The 18,863-nt window shown below is 36.9% G+C and overlaps 1 protein-coding gene across 4 annotated transcripts; it reads left to right on the forward strand.

Moving 5' to 3' along the window:
• Positions 1-144: 144 nt before the first annotated feature.
• LOC137402876 (lysosome membrane protein 2-like) lies at positions 145-18,725 on the forward strand. Of its 4 annotated transcripts, none has more exons than XR_010979499.1 (13): positions 146-305; positions 528-691; positions 1,250-1,391; positions 5,372-5,489; positions 9,455-9,555; positions 9,942-10,083; positions 11,088-11,157; positions 12,883-13,031; positions 13,829-13,974; positions 14,101-14,174; positions 15,235-15,457; positions 17,832-18,333; positions 18,437-18,725. XR_010979499.1 is itself a non-coding variant. In XM_068089387.1 (12 exons), the coding sequence occupies exons 1-12, from the start codon at positions 198-200 to the stop codon at positions 17,922-17,924; spliced, it is 1,542 nt and encodes a 513-aa protein (XP_067945488.1). In that variant the 5' UTR covers positions 145-197; the 3' UTR covers positions 17,925-18,380. The 4 variants fall into 4 exon arrangements, 2 of the variants coding, with proteins under 2 accessions (XP_067945488.1, XP_067945487.1); XR_010979498.1 differs by having other exon boundaries at positions 18,440-18,725; XM_068089387.1 differs by lacking the exon at positions 18,437-18,725 and having other exon boundaries at positions 145-305; positions 15,235-15,469; positions 17,832-18,380.
• The last annotated feature ends 138 nt before the right edge of the window (positions 18,726-18,863 follow it).

The raw sequence follows: 18,863 nt of genomic DNA on the forward strand, positions 1-18,863 counted from the left end.
GCGATGCCCTAGCCCGTTACTCGGACAACTAGCCCACATAAACGCAATTGGACAGATGGTTGCTTATACTTGTTTCTAATTGGTCAAATGTATGGGCACATCCAAAAGCGGATGTAAATCTAGGTCGATTAGTAGAAACAGAGTGCATACGACCAGTAAAAAAGCTCTGTAGTTACATAATTTGCACGGTTCGCATCATGAAGTTTAATGTAATAGCTGCTGGAGTATCTGGATTGATTATTCTTGCAGTTGGAATAGCTGTATTTCCTATTTTTAATGCAGTTCTGCACGTAGAACTAAAAAAGGTAAATATGAAAGATAAGTAGTAAATAAGATAAGAAAGATAAGATAAACAAATAAGAAAGTAAGTATGAAATTTTATTTTGAACCACACTTATTTTGAACCAATTTTTTCTATTAAGTCTTGTTTGCGTTGAGAAAAGACTAGGTTTGACTTTGCATATAGTTACAAACCTACCGCTCGCTCATCATCAGATGGTCGCAGTAGGACGACTTGCTTGTTGCAGACGATTCCTTTGGAAAATTCAACAAAAAAACTATCATCATGGGCTCATCCTATGAAGACTAGCGATGCTTGGATCAAGTTTTATATGTTTGATTTGGCCAACGCAGAGGAGGTGTTAAATGGAGGCACACCAGTTTTCTCAGAGAGAGGTCCATATGTTTATGAGTGAGTTTGTTAGTATATAATAGTTGTGAAATATTCTGTGAACAATGCATAATTTATATCAGAGGATTACTTTTGAGATATTGGCATCTATTGTAGTTTAGTTTTTGGCTTCAATATTTGATGACATAGAAGGCATAGTTTGCCAATAAGCATTCGAACAAGCTTTGCCTCTTGAGTGCAGAACTTGTGATAGGTTCAAAAGTAACTCTTTATTAAGATATCATTCACACTTTTTCTGTTTTTGTGATTATTGTAAAACCTTTCTTTGAATGCCATGACACTCTATTTTTGGCGTTCAAATAAAGGTGGCATTCAATTAGAGGTTTTAGGGTATGCTCATTTTACTATTACGACATCTGTTTTGTTGCTTCTCGTTTTTTAGATTGGCTAAGACATCGGATCCAGTAGCTTATATTATATGATTCGTAGTATACACTAAAAGCCAGTAAAAAAAGACATTAGTTATCAAACATATCACTATTTTGCAGGACTCTTTGGGTCCGCATTCTCTTTGTGCTTTTAATGTAAAGTTTTAACTTTTTCTCATGTGTGCTACAGCGCCGGAAAGGTAAAGGAGAATATAGTATTTCAGAAAAATGGAACCGTCTCATACCGGGCTCCTCGTACCATGATATTCAATGCTGCCATGTCAAGTGGCTCAGAGAATGATACATTTACCACCATCAATGTTCCACTCTATGTGAGTAACTCTCTTACACGATGTATGAGTAGTTCTATTGTGATGCGCGAGTAGCTCTCAAATATTGGTCTACAGCAGCAGTCATTAATTGTAATCAATAGTAACAGCTGTATGTTCTCTCTTTTCCTTATCATTCAAGTAACTTTATGACTGCACTCTAGGTAAGTCATTTATTATGAGCCTTCCATATGCTAGTAACGGTTCTTTTGTAGTTTGCTGTTTTGCTAGTGTATGAACAGTGTTCTTCTATCACCTTACCACAATGTAGGATTTAATATGAAAACAAAAGCGATGACATTTGGTATTCGTAGCCAGGCCTTGGTCGTACAATCACTGGCTGTGTGACTGTCTAGCCCGAAGTGCGTCTTTTCATCTCAGAATCTTTAATGCCTTTACTAACTCATCAGAACTTGTTACAATAACTATTACCAAGTCCGATTGCTCAGCAAATAATATAGCCTTTTACCTATAAGAGCAGATGAGGAAAGCATCGATTAATTAATGGATGTCTGATGAGTCAGTTCGACCCCTTGTTAGTTTGTCGCTTTATAATAACACTGAGAATAGATTTATCTCCCTCGTAAGGTTTTTTATTTGCTGTCCACTATGCACTTTTCTATCTGCCTACACATTCTTAAGATTTACTAAAAATCATATATTCTATGAGTTTTGTGTAGCATTTAAATAAAGTTAATTGAAAAATAATAAAACGCCATTTCGTTGTAAGTTTTGGTAGCTTTCCAAATACTCCGATATCAGTATGGAATGGCTCGCTGCAAAACCCAACCCTCCTGAATCATTTAACAATGGGCATCTAAAGAGTTCCAGGTTATTATGTTTTGTTTAGCATCGTACGTTCACAGCGTTACTATCAATAACAGCATTTTATAAATGTCAGCAAACTGGCACTCTCATTTCTGCCAAATTATTTAAAAAAGTTCTGCTGGTAAATTGTTTTAAAGGAAAAAATTTTCTTGTATTGTTTTTGCGAATGCAGAGGTGCGGCCGGCTGCTTTCATATTTCCTCTACAAAATTTAATTTAACTGCCAGCTGTCATATTGAGAGTGATGCCATAAGTTCAGTTCCCAGGTACCGCTATTCTTTTCCACAAATGGTGGATGTTCTGTCATGTTCTCTTATTAATCAGTTATTATTTTCTCAATTCTTTATACTCATGAAAAAAGGTTTCTCTGTTTCACCCAGGAAAGCGAGTAGTTCCTGTAGACCTGACAACTTGATTGTTCGCCCTGGCTCTAGAATATTATACAAACAAAGAGTAGGTTAACCTCGTTTATGACATGCCTTGTTCACAACTTATTTTCACTCTTCATTCTCAGACCATTTCATCATGAATGCTGTGTGTGTATGATTTCTATGAGGAATTTAATTTATAGGGTAGGCAGCGAATGAACCATTGATTTTTTTTCATGTTTTGGCATCTTCATTGCTGCAAAGGTTCCTCTTTGCTTGTTAGTATGCTACCTCAGTTACTGTAGTTGGTTGTATATTACCTCAGTGGTTGGTTGTATATTACCTCAGTGGTTGGTTGTATATTACCTCAGTGGTTGGTTGTATATTACCTCAGTGGTTGATTGTATATTACCTCAGTGGTTGGTTGTATATTACCTCAGTGGTTGGTTGTATATTACCTCAGTGGTTGATTGTATATTACCTCAGTGGTTGGTTGTATATTACCTCAGTGGTTGATTGTATATTACCTCAGTGGTTGGTTGTATATTACCTCAGTGGTTGATTGTATATTACCTCAGTGGTTGGTTGTATATTACCTCAGTGGTTGATTGTATATTACCTCAGTGGTTGATTGTATGTTACCTCAGTGGTATGGGTATATGTTACCCTATTGGTTTATTGGTTTGTTTATAAGCCTCCTATCTAGTTCACGGTTTTTGTCACTGAAGTAAAGTATCTCAAAGAGTCTTAAAACAACTGCAAGTGCCTCCCAACATTAGTTTACTTGTTTACAAATAACGTTTCTATCCATCGTTTTTTTTACGTCGTCAAGTCATTTGCACAGGCGCTCATTCACAAAAATACCGCCATATATGTAGAAAACGATCGTTATTCTTTTATTTATTAGCATTTTTTGTGTTGTTTTGATACTATAATAAAAGAATTGCAAACAAAAGCATCGTTTTCAAAAATTCGTTGCAAAAGCTTCGTGTTTTAACGATAAAAGTTGTCTATAAAGATGGCCGATAACGGTAAAATGACGTCACAAAAAAACGAAGGATTGCAAGAGTTGTGTGTGGAAGGTGTGGTTGTGTAATATCAGATGATATAGATTTGCCAGTTAATACATGTTAATACATCTATCTAAATGTTACATCACTGCATACTACTGTCCTTCTCAAGCAATCATCCTTCATTTGAACTGTTGGTATGAACTTGGAGTTTGTACAGGTCAGACCTGACTCAACAGGCAATCATGAGACAGAGTCATTTTGATGGTTTAACTCTGCTGTTTGATACAGTGAAGCATTTTCCACCATTGCAATTTGCGATGTTACAGCCACTAGCGGTGATCGTAAAGTGTGCATCTTGCCCGCTAACTAATTTACCGTCCACATATTTTAAGATGCATCCACTTGTGTCCTTAAAGCTTGGTTCCCATATACGCCGCAAGCATCGGCGACAGCACCGCAGTTCTATCATCGATGAAATGTGAGCCTACGCGCCGAGTACCACCGGTAGTTGGCGGCGGTCAAACCAAAAGTTCACCGCTGTTCAACTTTCTTGAAGAGCCGCAAGCAGAACTTTCCTGAAATGCACTGTACAGGTGATGGTCAGCATTTTCGAAACGGCATGGCGAGTGAAGATTTTTATGTAATTATTAGCGATGCAGCTTTATGTGAACAGAAGCCCCCCAGCTTAGCGTGCAAGTGTTGTGTTTTGCTACGCAAAACTAAACACTTGCACTTGGGGACTCGCAGCCGATATGGGAACCAGGCTTTAGCATTGAGTGTTGCATAAGCCATTTATGGCATGACAGGAATGCGGCTCTTGTACGGTATGACTCCGCTGGTTAGTAGGCCCTCTATAGCATATGCTTTGAGATCCAGAATGTTGATCATCCTGGTTTACACCATCTATTTAGTCCATAGATCAGTTTCTTGTCCCCATATTTTCTTCTGTCAACTTACAGTTCCTTTTTTAATCTTTTTGTCGCAACTTCTAGCTTGGTCTTAGCTTACTGTATATCTCCTCTTTTTTCGCACTGTTTCTATCAAGTTGCTGGAAAGGAGGTACATTACAGTAGGTCTAGTATAGCACTCTAGGTAGCAGTATTCTAAACCAAATGCTATGAACGTTGGTAATCTGCTGAACATTATATTAACACTACTAATGGGTACGTGTTCTCAGTGTCTTTTCTAACTAATAATATTTGATAGGTTGTTTGCAATTGCTGTCAATTTACAAGAATTGATTTGTTTAGTACTTGGGATATTGTAACATACCTTCTAGTTGCTTGCTTATTGGATTCAATTGGTTCTGCGATACGATTTGTGTTAATATTAGCCGTAAGCCTTTACATAATGGAATTTACATGCTTTTCATGTTTACATGTTCACTCGAGTCACACAACTGTGTGGAGGTTAGTTCATCATATCATGCTGATCTTGCCCGTCTCAGTATAAGAACAGCTCAGTGGTGAAATTCCTTGAACTATGCTCATGTATAAAGTTATTTCAATTGCCCATGCCTGCTTGAATACTTTGATTATGTTATTCCCTTTTTTATTTAGAGCTTTCTTAGAGATTATTTAAAAGGTTGATCAAACTTTAAAAGGTTTTAAAAGATTATTTAAACCTATTTAGAGATTTTTGTCTCTCAGCGATTATACTGTAAATGAAGCTATAAAGACAACGAAGATAATCTATAGGTCTCTTCTGAAAATTATTAAGCTGGTGTAGTAAGCTGAATTAGAATTGTGTCATGTACCTTCATTTCTCTCTTACAGACAATAATGAACATGCTCAAGACAAGTGCATTAGAAGCAAAAATTTTTAGTCTGTTGGTGCGGTTCATAAAAGATGCTACTATATTCAGACAGCTCACTGTGCATGAGATACTCTGGGGTGAGTAGAGTTCAGTTTATAAGTTGACTGTGTATGAGATACTCTGGGGCGAGTAGAGTTCAGTTTATAAGTTGACTGTGTATGAGATGCTCTGGGGTGAGTAGAGTTCAGTTTATAAGTTGACTGTGTATGAGATACTCTTGGGTGAGTAGAGTTGAGTTTATAAGTCGACTGTACATGAGATACTCTGGGGTGAGTAGAGTTCAGTTTATAAGTTGACTGTGTATGAGATACTCTGGGGTGAGTAGAGTTCAGTTTATAAGTTGACTGTGTATGAGATACTCTGGGGTGAGTAGAGTTCAGTTTATAAGTTGACTGTGCATGAGATACTCTGGGGTGAGTAGAGTTCAGTTTATAAGTTGACTGTGTATGAGATACTCTGGAGTGAGTAGAGTTGAGTTCTATAAGTTGACTGTGTATGAGATACTCTGGGGTGAGTAGAGTTCAGTTTATAAGTTGACTGTGTATGAGATACTCTGGAGTGAGTAGAGTTGAGTTTATAAGTTGACTGTGTATGAGATACTCTGGGGCGAGTAGAGTTCAGTTTATAAGTTGACTGTGTATGAGATACTCTGGAGTGAGTAGAGTTGAGTTTATAAGTTGACTGTGTATGAGATACTCTGGGGTGAGTAGAGTTCAGTTTATAAGTTGACTGTGTATGAGATGCTCTTGGGTGAGTAGAGTTGAGTTTATAAGTTGACTGTGCATGAGATACTCTGGGGTGAGTAGAGTTGAGTTTATAAGTTGACTGTGTATGAGATACTCTGGAGTGAGTAGAGTTGAGTTTATAAGTTGACTGTGTATGAGATACTCTGGGGCGAGTAGAGTTGAGTTTATAAGTCGACTGTACATGAGATACTCTGGGGTGAGTAGAGTTCAGTTTATAAGTTGACTGTGTATGAGATACTCTGGGGTGAGTAGAGTTCAGTTTATAAGTTGACTGTGTATGAGATACTCTGGGGTGAGTAGAGTTCAGTTTATAAGTTGACTGTGTATGAGATACTCTGGGGTGAGTAGAGTTCAGTTTATAAGTTGACTGTGCATGAGATACTCTGGGGTGAGTAGAGTTGAGTTTATAAGTTGACTGTGTATGAGATACTCTGGGGTGAGTAGAGTTCAGTTTATAAGTTGACTGTGTATGAGATACTCTGGGGTGAGTAGAGTTGAGTTTATAAGTTGACTGTGTATGAGATACTCTGGGGTGAGTAGAGTTCAGTTTATAAGTTGACTGTGTATGAGATACTCTTGGGCGAGTAGAGTTGAGTTTATAAGTTGACTGTGCATGAGATACTCTGGGGTGAGTAGAGTTGAGTTTATAAGTTGACTGTGCATGAGATACTCTGGGGTGAGTAGAGTTCAGTTTATAAGTTGACTGTGTATGAGATACTCTTGGGCGAGTAGAGTTGAGTTTATAAGTTGACTGTGCATGAGATACTCTGGGGTGAGTAGAGTTGAGTTTATAAGTTGACTGTGCATGAGATACTCTGGGGTGAGTAGAGTTGAGTTTATAAGTTGACTGTGCATGAGATACTCTGGGGTGAGTAGAGTTCAGTTTATAAGTTGACTGTGTATGAGATACTCTGGGGTGAGTAGAGTTGAGTTTATAAGTTGACTGTGTATGAGATACTCTGGGGTGAGTAGAGTTGAGTTTATAAGTTGACTGTGTATGAGATACTCTGGGGTGAGTAGAGTTGAGTTTATAAGTTGACTGTGTATGAGATACTCAGGGGTGAGTAGAGTTCAGTTTATAAGTTGACTGTGCATGAGATACTCTGGGGTGAGTAGAGTTGAGTTTATAAGTTGACTGTGTATGAGATACTCTGGGGTGAGTAGAGTTCAGTTTATAAGTTGACTGTGTATGAGATACTCTGGGGTGAGTAGAGTTCAGGTTTTTTGAGTTGACTGGTATAATGCATTGAACAACAATATAATACCCCCTGAAGTATGAAAGTCATTTTTTGAGGTTCATACATATTTTTATTTAATTCATTCATTTTTATCCATGATGGATAGGAGTATGGTTTGCTAGTGAAAAGGCCATTTCCCCTTTAGTTCAAAATTATCAAAATGATGAAATAAACCAAAAATCAAAAAGTTAATCAAAAAGATGAAATGGCTGACTATAAAATAGTTTGTCATGATGAATTTACCTTCACCCCTTTCTAGTAGTGGTCATAACATCAGACTTATTCATGACTTCTAAATCTATTTGCTCTCTTGACCCGTTTGCCACTGTTTTCTGTTCATTCGGTAAGAATTTATCTTTTTGTGGTTTCTCCTATCATAGATGTATGGTACAATGTCCACCTTATGCCTCCACTGTTTAACAATACTCCACGCTAATCCTACTTTTCATTCGCGCTCATGTCCTGATATTTGGCCGGCTGCCAACAACCATCCATTGCGCCAACTTTTTTTGACAGTGAGCCAAGTAGTTGCCTTAAAAGCTGCAGGTTTACACAATTTGACAATATAATGCCTTGCCTTGTATTTACTTTTACTCACTCGCATGAGTATGATCTGAGTAATATGATGAACAGCTGTGCCGGGTTTGTGTGCACCAAATCGACTTATAGCTTTATAGGGAGTGAAAGAGGAGAGAGAGAAATGGAAGTCTTCTCAGACTATGGCCTGTTGATTAGCGGCTAGAACTTGGTTTTTTTAGGGTTCCAGCAATTACTAAGCTAGCAATTGACTTACGGAATAATTTTAAATTTCTATCACACTTTGCCGTAAATTGTTTGTTGTGTTCGTTATCGGTCAGCCTACCTGTTGTGCATACCCAAAGCTTAAGGGAATCGTAGAAGTTAAATGAATAAGCTGAACTTAGTAATTACTAAATAACTTTGTTGTATGAGGTAATATCTGATCTTTTCTGTTCATAAGAGCAATTGTCTGTACACCTGTACAACTGATAAGACTGCATTTGGATCAAGGGATTTACCTGTTCAGGGAGCCACAAACTGCTCTCCTCTATTTCACATCGCATATTTTAGTGTATATACCTCTACACAATATTAGTAGAGTTTAGTGTTTGTACACTTTAGTGTATATTTCTCTACACATTTTATACTTCGGTGTATATATCTCTACACATTGTATATTTCAGTGTGTATGTTTCTACACATTGTATACTTCAGTGTATATATCTCTACACATTATATACTTTAGTGTATGTATCTCTACATGTTGTATACTTCAGTGTATATACCTCTACACATTATATACTTTAGTGTATATATCTCTACAAATTGTATACTTCAGTGTATATATCCCTACACATTGTATACTTCAGTGTATAGATCTCTACATGTTGTATACTTCAGTGTATATATCTCTACACATTGTATACTTTAGTGTGTATATTTCTACACATTGTATACTTTAGTGTGTATATCTCTATACATTAAATATTTGAGTGTACTTACCTACCCATAATATACTTAATACTGTACAATATCTACATATAATATACTTGATAGTATACAAGATCTAAACGCAATATATATGTTTGGAAGTGCACATGTCCACACATAATATATTTGATAGTGTGCAGTATCTACACATTATATATACTTAGGAGTGTACATTTCGAAACATAGTATATTTGGAAGTGTACATATTTCTATACACCAGGTTTGAGAGCGTATTTGGCTACACAGAATATATTTATGAGTGTACAGATCTATACCATATATTTAGGAGTATACATTTTAACACAATCTGTTTAAGAGTGTCCATTATACATGTATATTTGAGAGTGTACAATAATAATAAACAAGGTATGTTTTGTACCCATTCTTCACATTGTTGGCTCTTCTCAATTACATAACCTTTTGAGGCAGTCAGTCATACTCTGGTTTTATTCCCTTGGCCACTGCTTTCTTTACCATGGGTGTTGCTTCTCTTTCATTTCAGACTGGAATATTTCATAGTTTTTTTAATATGGTTTTTTAATATTTCAGGTTATGAAGACCCTCTGCTGGAAATTCTAGCCAAATTAGTTGATGAGTTACATATCAAACTACCTGTGAAACTAGATGGAAGCTGGGGATTTTTCTACAAGGTAAAGTTGAGTCACTCTAATTCAGTGACTGTCGGTTTATAGTCCTGTTTGCAGATCACTCTAAGGCAGCAGATCACTCTAGAGCAGCAGAAACTTACTTCCTGCTAAAGCTGTGAGTTGACATAAGCAAGGGCTGCAATATGCTGAAACTTCTACAAAAATGGAGTTGTCTTTCCTATAAAAGGCTTAAACTTTTGAAATTGAGATTCTTGATTCTCAATTGTTTGTAAGCAGAAGGCTATTAGATTTAATAAGTTCTATAAACAAAGACAATGTAGATTCTGATTTAAGATATGAACTAGTTTTGTGAACTGAACTAAATGGTTTTATAGCCAATGGAATGGTTGCTTCTTTTATCATCTAACCCAAGCGCCAACTCGTTATAGAAAAACAACTCAGACACCGGCCTGTTTAACGTCTACACTGGGGTTGATGACTTGGACAACTATATGTTCATCAACACGTGGAACAAGATGGATCATGTGCCCTTTTGGAAGACTGAGGAGTGTAATATGATCAATGGAACAGGTTAGATTTAACAGGATTTAGATTTAGGTTAGTTTAGATGGGTGATATTTATCCTAAAACAAGTATTGACAGGTGACACACTTGTTGTAACAGGTACCGATGGGTGATATTTATCCTAAAACAGGTGTATTGACAGGTGACGTACTTATTGTAACAGGTACCGATGGGTGATATTTATTCTAACACATTTGTTGATAGGTGAAGTACTTATTGTAACAGGTATTGATAGGTGATATTCATTCTAAAACGAGTATTGACAAGTGATGCATTTGTTGTGACAGATACTGATAAGTGAAATTTATCCTAAAATAGGTATTAACAGGTGACATATGTACTTATTGAAGCAGATATTTGTAATTATATTTAAGTGATAGACAACTCTAAAACTGAACAACCTACTTATTTTCGTTCATCAAAGCAAGTGACGCTTTGTCAACCTGACAAGCTATTTAAGCTTTCTTACAAAATGAAAAATATAAAAAGTGCAGACCAATTATAAATCAAACGAGAAAAGCATGGGGAAGAACAATGAGCAAATATCATTAATGATCTTACAGTAATGGTAGGTGACTTTCATCTCAAAACAGGTCTTTATGCTTCTTCCTGCACATGGGCAGAAGTTTTATAAGTTGTATATTAGTGAAGCTGAACACTTTTATTAATAAGCAGTGACCATCTGTGGAGTTATGTTCTCCTGAACATTAACCCGAAGCCATGCTGAGATTTGTCCTTTGTCTTGTCTGTGAAAATCATGCTGCCAGAAGCTAGATGTATTATCAACATTATCAACATTATTATTATTTGGTACACAGTCGATGACAAAGTACAAAGCGCGCTGCCATTTTGGAAACTACAGTTAATTTTTAAATTACAAACTGGACCTCTCATGGGAATAGTTTGGTCAACCATTTTATTGTCCACATTGTAAAGTTATTTAAAACTATTTCTTTCTTATTAATCGTGCATTACTCATGGTCTTCAAAAACATCCTAAACTGTTTCTAGATGGAGAAGTGTATCATCCATTCGTTGACCTTGATGCCAAAATGTACCTGTTTGTCGCTGACATTTGCAGGTAAGTAAACATAACTTATCACACTTTATTAATAGAATACCTCAGCACTGCTGCCTTGTTGCAGCCTGTGCGATGATTTTCAGGCATGTTCTGCTTTTTGGAAGGGTCGGGCACAAGCGTACCTGTATTAATCAGTTAATACTGAATATCAACTGAGCTATTAGCAACTGTACCTTGGTAGATTTAAGCAAATCATTTATCAGCCAATCATTATGCAGTCAAGGTTGATTGCAGGCTTGTAATGTCTGTCTTAGTTATTTCCATTAAGTTATCAGTAATTGTGATCGCTGCCTTATTGAACGCTGCCTTTTGTAGTGCTCCGAATTGTAATCTCTGCAATTTTGAAATTTGCCAGTTGTAGAGCACTTCATGGATACGCTTCTTAAACACAGGAGCATTTTTTGAATGAGCAGTTGTAAACTCCCTGTAATGATAAACGAGTAATGAATGTGGAGTTGTATACTCTCTGTACTAATAAACAAGTAATGAATGTGGAGTTGTATACTCTCTGTACTGATGAACAAGTAGTGAATTAGGAGTTGCATACTCTCTGCAGTTTAGTATAAGGTCCTTACACAATTCACTTACACTTCAGACAAATGGCTAAACTGGTTGTTTGAGCTATAGTTCTGTCCCATTGAGATCTAATTTGTGAAATGGCATTCTTATTGTCATTAATCCCTTGGAGAATTGTTAACATGGAGGGTCTAGTTTAACAGCTAAATTTGCAGCGGCGTGTGCCACCTCTCTTTCTTATCGTTTTTACAGTCAGCAATCTATATATATATTTCTCAAAGTATGTGTCATTCCGGCTATAGCGCACGTTGAATATTTTACCGACGCGGTCACACGTTACGATGTATCTGTCAAGAAATATTTTTCGTAAGGATAAATTCCTATATCTGGGGAAAGGCCAATTCTTCTCTCCGCGGACAATTATATTGTCTTCGTATCGTCGTATTCAAAGTTTTGATGGATAGCTTCTGGTGGAACAGTGACCTTTTTTATGCACACGCACTTCTATGCAATAATTGTTATTATTAATTTTACATATTCAGGATTTTTATTCTGTTTTCTCAGTTCGTATTAATTGTATAATTACCGAATCATCTTTTATTGTAATCGTAGCAAAACCGATTTAATTTAGCTATTAGTTGCTAATTATTTCACATTTATAGTCTATAAATGTCACTATAAACCTTTTTATAGTCATTTTATTTTTTTAAATTTATTTGACCTGCACGAAACATTTTCCTCATGATATGAAGGTTCAAAATTGTTTGACAAAGTTCGAAAACCTTTACAGTTGTTATTATTTTCTCAATTTATTTCAATTACCCAAAACAATTCTCGCATGATATGTAGTTTGAAAGTAGGAATAGCAAATTTTGTTATATGTTAAATACAAATAAAGTTTCTGTCCAAAAACTTTTTTATTATCCGGGCAATGCCGGGTAGCACAGCTAGTCTTTGCCATAATGAAAACTGTGTCCATCTGTTTGGGGTCAGGGTTGGAGATGGAAGTGTGCAGGATTTGAACTTGTGACTTCCAGCACGGTAGACTAACAATACCATCAATTAATTGCCTTCTCAATTTCCCAATAATCATGTGTGTAGCTATTACACCCAACGATATCTCAGAGACTCCCAGGGTGCTAGTAAATATAATGCTAGAAAGAGTTAGATAAGAGTCCTTTGTTTGTAGCCCGAGTGTTACTGTTGCAGGTCCATCTATCTTACATACGAGCAGCAGGTAGAATTGGAAGGCATTGATCTCTATAGATTCACGCCCCCTTCCACTCTCTGGATGTACACTGCTGATGGGCATCCTGAGAATGAGTGCTTCTGTGTTGGAGATGTTTGCCCTCACGCAGGTCTGCAACTTTCTCTTTTTAGTTATCTATTTTCTATACAAACTGGTTGTATACCCCATGGAGTGTCTTATGTGAGTGTCATAGTGAATAACTCTATGCCCCATAGAGTTATTCTTCTAATTTGATTCACAGTCAGCTCGCCGAGATGTTGGAAAGACAACTTTTATATATCTTAAAGATTCTAAATGATATCGAGTGCATAAAATTGCCCCGTTTATTATTTTTGTAACCATTGTTGCTATTGATAGAAGCTATCAGAATATCACAGAAAAATAAATAATTTGACCCCTTTGTGCACTTTACTGAAGTATTTTCGCCCAACGAATGCTTCACTCGACATGATAGGTTTTTGTTCTGTTCCAGCTGTCTATTCTATCACCTTGTCACTTGTGTTAAGGTACTAGCGTAGTTTAAAAAAAGTTGCCGATTTGGTTACCGAAGCTTAGCAGGTGTCATGCTTAGCAGGTGCTCTCATCATACTTAACAGGTGCTCTCGTCATTTTTAGCAGGTGCTCGTGTCTTGCTTAGCAGGTGTATATCTCTGCGCATTGTATACTTCAGTGTGTATATCTCTACACATTATATACTTCAGTGTATATATTTCTACACATTGTATACTTTAGTGTGTATATCTCTACACATTGTATACTTTAGTGTGTAAATCTCGCATACCTCACATTAAGCATGTGCTCTAGTGATACTTAGCAGGCACTTTTGTCATACTTAGCAGGTGTTCTCGTCATAACTAGCAGGTGCTCTCGTCATACTTTGCAATTACCCTGTACCATGCTTAACAGGTGCCCTCAATATCAGCTCTTGTCAAGGTGGAGCCCCTGTATTTGTTTCTATGCCACATTTCTTGGATGGGGAGTACTATCAAAACCTGGTGATAGGAATGACTCCTGATGCGTCCAAACACAGCACTTACATCGACGTAGAAAAGGTAATCTTATCTTGTGTATTCAGTCAAAAGAATGACTCAATTTTTTGTTACTAAATAACAATAGAACATGTACATTGAGGTTGGCAACACTATTATCTGCAAATGTCGATGTTTGTCTATTTTCAGACAACAGGAATAGTGATGGAAGGATCGAAAAGAGTTCAGTTAAATGTTGCTACTGCTCCTGTACATGAGATTCCGTAAGTGCTGTCTTCTCTACACCCACTGATCTGTTCTGGTCTGTTTTACAAAAGATATGGTCTGACTTACAACTTTAAAGATCGTCTTTTCAATATTTTTCTAGTTTTCCTTAGGCTTATGTTTGTCTTTTCTTCAATGGTGCATCGTCACGCATGCACTTATCTACTCTCAGTAGTCCTTACTGGCCTGCAATGGTTCATCGTCACGCATGCACTTATCTACTGTCAGTGGTCCTTACTGACCTGCAATGGTGCATCGTCACGCATGCACCTATCTACTGTCAGTGGTCCATACTGACCTGCAATGGTGCATCGTCATGCATGCACTTATCTACTGTCAGTGGTCCTTACTGACCTGCAATGGTGCATCGTCACGCATGCACTATCTACTGTCAGTGGTCCATACTGACCTGCAATGGTGCATCGTCACGCATTCGCTTTATCTACTGTCAGCAGACCTTACTGGCCTGCAATGGTGCATCGTCATGCATGCACTTATCTACTGTCAGTGGTCCTTACTGACCTGCAATACAACAAGCAAATGAACTGTGCAATATCAAAAAACTAATGGGAGCAGCTTGCTTACTTCAAAGAGCCTTTTTGATAAATCTACTTCTAGCTACAACTCGTTTAGCTTTTGAGTGGTGCTATGACATGAAGCTTGCTGTGTGTTTATATAAAGAAATGTATGATAATTGGTTTAATTTTTATGTTTTGTTATTTATTGTCAGCAATATTGAAATCAAATAATATTTTATTTGAGTCCACAAATCTCCAAAAATTTAAAATAAGATTTGCAGAGGTCAGACTTGTAGAGGTTGTCTGCTCTCAGTTTGTATTTCACTAAACACCTTCACTAATTTGCAAATAATATAAATTAATTCAATTTTTAAAAGCTTTCGTATCATACCACTATTAATGGCATGATTCTTCATGGCTTCTGATATATAATAGTTGCATTGATAGAAGTTTGCACCTCTATTGCGAGCTTCATTCCTTGCTCTACTTGGTAGTTTTGTTGGAAGGACAACTCCTCATGCTAATCATGTATTTCATGCAGGCAGACTAAAAACATTCCAGAGCTACTCTTCCCTGTAATATGGCTTGACCAGGCTGCAGCCATCAACGAAGCTGGAATATATCAGTTTAAGCACCAGTTCCTCTATATAAAAGAAGGCGTGTTCATCGCGGCCTACTGCTTGATAGCCTTAGGCGCAGTGCTGCTTCTTGTCTCAGTCATTATTCTCGCTCTTCGACTTGGTAAAGCTCAACGACTAAGAAAGGTAAGCTATTGCGTCTGGCTGCGCTGCACAATTGCTGATTTATGCCGTGATATTTTTAATAATAGAGTTAGAATTGTAGCTTCATATATTTTTGTGTATTATTTACTGTATTATTTATTGTATTATTGCGTATTATTTACTCAACTCGATGTCCAAGTTTCTCTTTAAACCAGGCTAATAATTTAACTGGTAATGAAAAGTTTTATGATGAAAAAGGTTTAGAATAGTACACCATGCGATATAATTGATTACCCATTTAAATGGAGATAAAGTGGATGCGCTAAATCACCACAGTTATCTTTCAATGAAAGTTCGCTAAACTGTAAACTTTGGTAATTGATAAGTTATTATGGACATGGGGAAGTATATAGTAGCCATAGGAATTGACTGGAATTTGTTGTTGACATGGCAGATGACTAGTAAGTAATCCCACAAGTTATTTTAATTATTGATGTTGTTGCTAATTGAAAGATATTTCCAAGTTGAAAATCTAATGTAGAAAGAGGTTTTTGTGATAAAGTATTTGAATGGCTAAACGCTCTGGTATTGTCTCTGTTGACTAGTACCAGCTGAGCTCTCAGTGGCCCGCTAATCAATCCACCAATAGACGCAGTTGATTCTGTATAACAGTAGACGATCCTACAACATAATAATTTGCTTAGAGAGTGTTTACGTTAAAAGAACAGTGACATACAGGTAAATCGTCTAATCCGTCCCAAGATCATCCCAAACTCACCCCTTTGGCCCTTCAAATAGGAAAAAATAGTATTTTAATTTAATAGCTATACAGTATTATTGTGTAATATTATTGGTTTGTATCGGCAGCTTTTCTTTTTTTATGACTTTCCATTGGTTCATGGTCCATGATTATGGTAATTGTATGTCAAGTTAGGGCAGCGCACCCCTTCAATGACAGCAAAACCCCTTAGACAGCAAAGTCTATGGTGAAAAGGAAAAAATAAAAAAATACTGTGTATGTCTAAAACAAAGTAAAACAATATATATTTACTATCATAAGAGCGGTGTCTGTTTGTCCATCCATTTTTCTGGAGTCGTGGTTAGAAGTCTAATCCCTGCATCAGTTGATTGTCTTTAAGTATTGTATAACTGAATAATTGTGCATATACTTATTCTTTGCATTTTATCGGCGCACCTGATGATCTCTCACAGTACGCTAGACTGCAAAAGTACTAGAGTATATATAATAGAGTTACCCCGATACGCCATTTTTTTCTCCCAAGTGCAAAAATTGCGAAGGAGAAGGCGATATTTTTTTAAAGGCTGACTCTCGTACTTCAATTCAAATTTGAGAACCTGCACCAACTTGACGCTTTACGCTATATGGAATTTCTTACGCAATACATAGCAAAAACTTTACATAAATCCTTCGCGTTACAGGAAGCTCGGCTTGTACTGTGTTTTTGTGCATATAGTAGTTAATGCTTCATCATAGGCAACTGCTTTTGTTATTCAATCAGTTATGGATATTTGGTAGTCATAAGGGAACCCTTCCCTGTTAGGTAGATGTAAGGGAACCCTTCTCTGTTAGGTAGATGTAAGGGAACCCTTTTCTGTTAGGTAGACATCAGGGAAACCTTCTCTGTTAGGTAGATGTAAGGGAACCCTTCTTTGTTAGGTAGATGTAAGTGAACCCTTCTCTGTTAGGTAGATGTAAGGGAACCCTTCTCTGTTAGGTAGATGTAAGAGAACCCTTTTCTGTTAGGTAGATATCAGGGAAACCTTCTCTGTTAGGTAGATGTAAGGGAACCCTTCTTTGTTAGGTAGATGTAAGTGAACCCTTTTCTGTTAGGTAGATATCAGGGAAACCTTCTCTGTTAGGTAGATGTAAGAGAACCCTTCTCTGTTAGGTAGATGTAAGGGAACCCTTCTCTGTTAGGTAGATGTAAGGGAACCCTTCTCTGTTAGGTAGATGTAAGGGAACCCTTCTTTGTTAGGTAGATGTAAGTGAACCCTTCTCTGTTAGGTAGATGTAAGGGAACCCTTCTCTGTTAGGTAGATGTAAGGGAACCCTTTTCTGTTAGGTAGATATCAGGGAAACCTTCTCTGTTAGGTAGATGTAAGGGAACCCTTCTCTGTTAGGTAGATGTAAGGGAACCCTTTCCTGTTAGGTAGATGTAAGGGAACCCTTCTCTGTTACGTAGACGTAAGGGAATCTTTCTTTGTTAGGTAGGTGTAAGGGAACCCTTCTCTGTTAGATAGATGTAAGGGAATCCTTCTCTGTTAGGTAAATGTAAGGGGACCCTTCTCTGTTAGGCAGATGTAAGGGAACCCTTCCTTGTTAGGAAGATGTAAGGAAACCCGTCCTTGTAGTCCCGATTTACGGATAATAAGACATAGTTGAATATTTTTGCAGAGCAAGTTAGTGGTGGATGAGAAGTCACCTTTAATAAATGGAGACGGCTCTTCTTCTAGCACTTCTGATGATACCGAGGACTCTCTAGGCTAGCCCTGGGTCTAATCCAACTTGGCTCTGTTATGCAATGCATATATTCTTCGACTACAATGCAACAAACAGCTCATTTTACCTTCACAGCTGGTTCCTTCATTTGAGTTGTACCACAGGCTAACACTTCTGAAAAAGGGCGTTCGCTTTAGCCTGCAATATTTTGTCCCAGCTTGTAGATCTACCAATGGTTTTATCGTGCATGGCTATTTATATAGCCACTGTAATCCGAGTTTCTCATTTATTTATCTTATTAGGAATTGTCTCACTAATGGAGAAGATAACTGATGCTTTTGCAATATTTGAAGTTCTGCATATTCATTTTTTGTAATGCAAGTATTTTTTTGAACATTTAAATTTTGATACTGTTATTGTTAATTGCGTTATTTCGAGTTCATGTAATGTACAGCAGGTAAGTGAAGAGTCTTTACATTCTTCATTGCAGATTCCTTTCTCAGAATTTTGATACTGTTATTGTTAATTGCGTTATTTCGAGTTCATGTAATGTTGTACAGCAGGTAAGTAAAGAGTCTTTACATTCTTCATTGCAGATTCCTTTCTCAGAATTTTGTAATATTAAAAGGCACATTCTGCTCCATTTTTACTTCCAAGGTTTATGCTGGCTATGTTTTTTACTAGGAAAATACATCATTGGGATTATTTTCAAAACTCTGCTGTTAGTAAGGTATTTAATAGCTGTTAAACTACACGAATTACTTGCTGAATTATCATGTACGGTATATACGAGTTATCATGTATGTCAGTTATTTCGATTTTGTGAAAGCCAAGGCAAGAAGGGTAACAGTAAGTTTCATGCTGTTTATACTGAGGCTTATGCTATGTCTATTAATAATATGATAACATTGTGTGGTATGAACATAAATCAACATATCATTGAGCTAAAAAACTACAAACAACCATGACCTCTACACGGCCTCTTGT

The sequence above is a fragment of the Watersipora subatra genome, chromosome 8, assembly GCF_963576615.1.
Source record: "Watersipora subatra chromosome 8, tzWatSuba1.1, whole genome shotgun sequence".
In the NCBI taxonomy this organism is placed as follows: domain Eukaryota; kingdom Metazoa; phylum Bryozoa; class Gymnolaemata; order Cheilostomatida; family Watersiporidae; genus Watersipora; species Watersipora subatra.

Bases quoted from the DNA above. Each gene is read 5' to 3' on its own strand.
- LOC137402876 (XM_068089387.1), top strand. From the start codon at position 198: ATGAAGTTTAATGTAATAGCTGCTGGAGTATCTGGATTGATTATTCTT. The intron at 1,392-5,371 runs GTGAGTAACTCT...TCTCTCTTACAG, and splicing joins CCATCAATGTTCCACTCTAT to ACAATAATGAACATGCTCAA. The intron at 13,975-14,100 runs GTAATCTTATCT...GTCTATTTTCAG, and splicing joins CTTACATCGACGTAGAAAAG to ACAACAGGAATAGTGATGGA.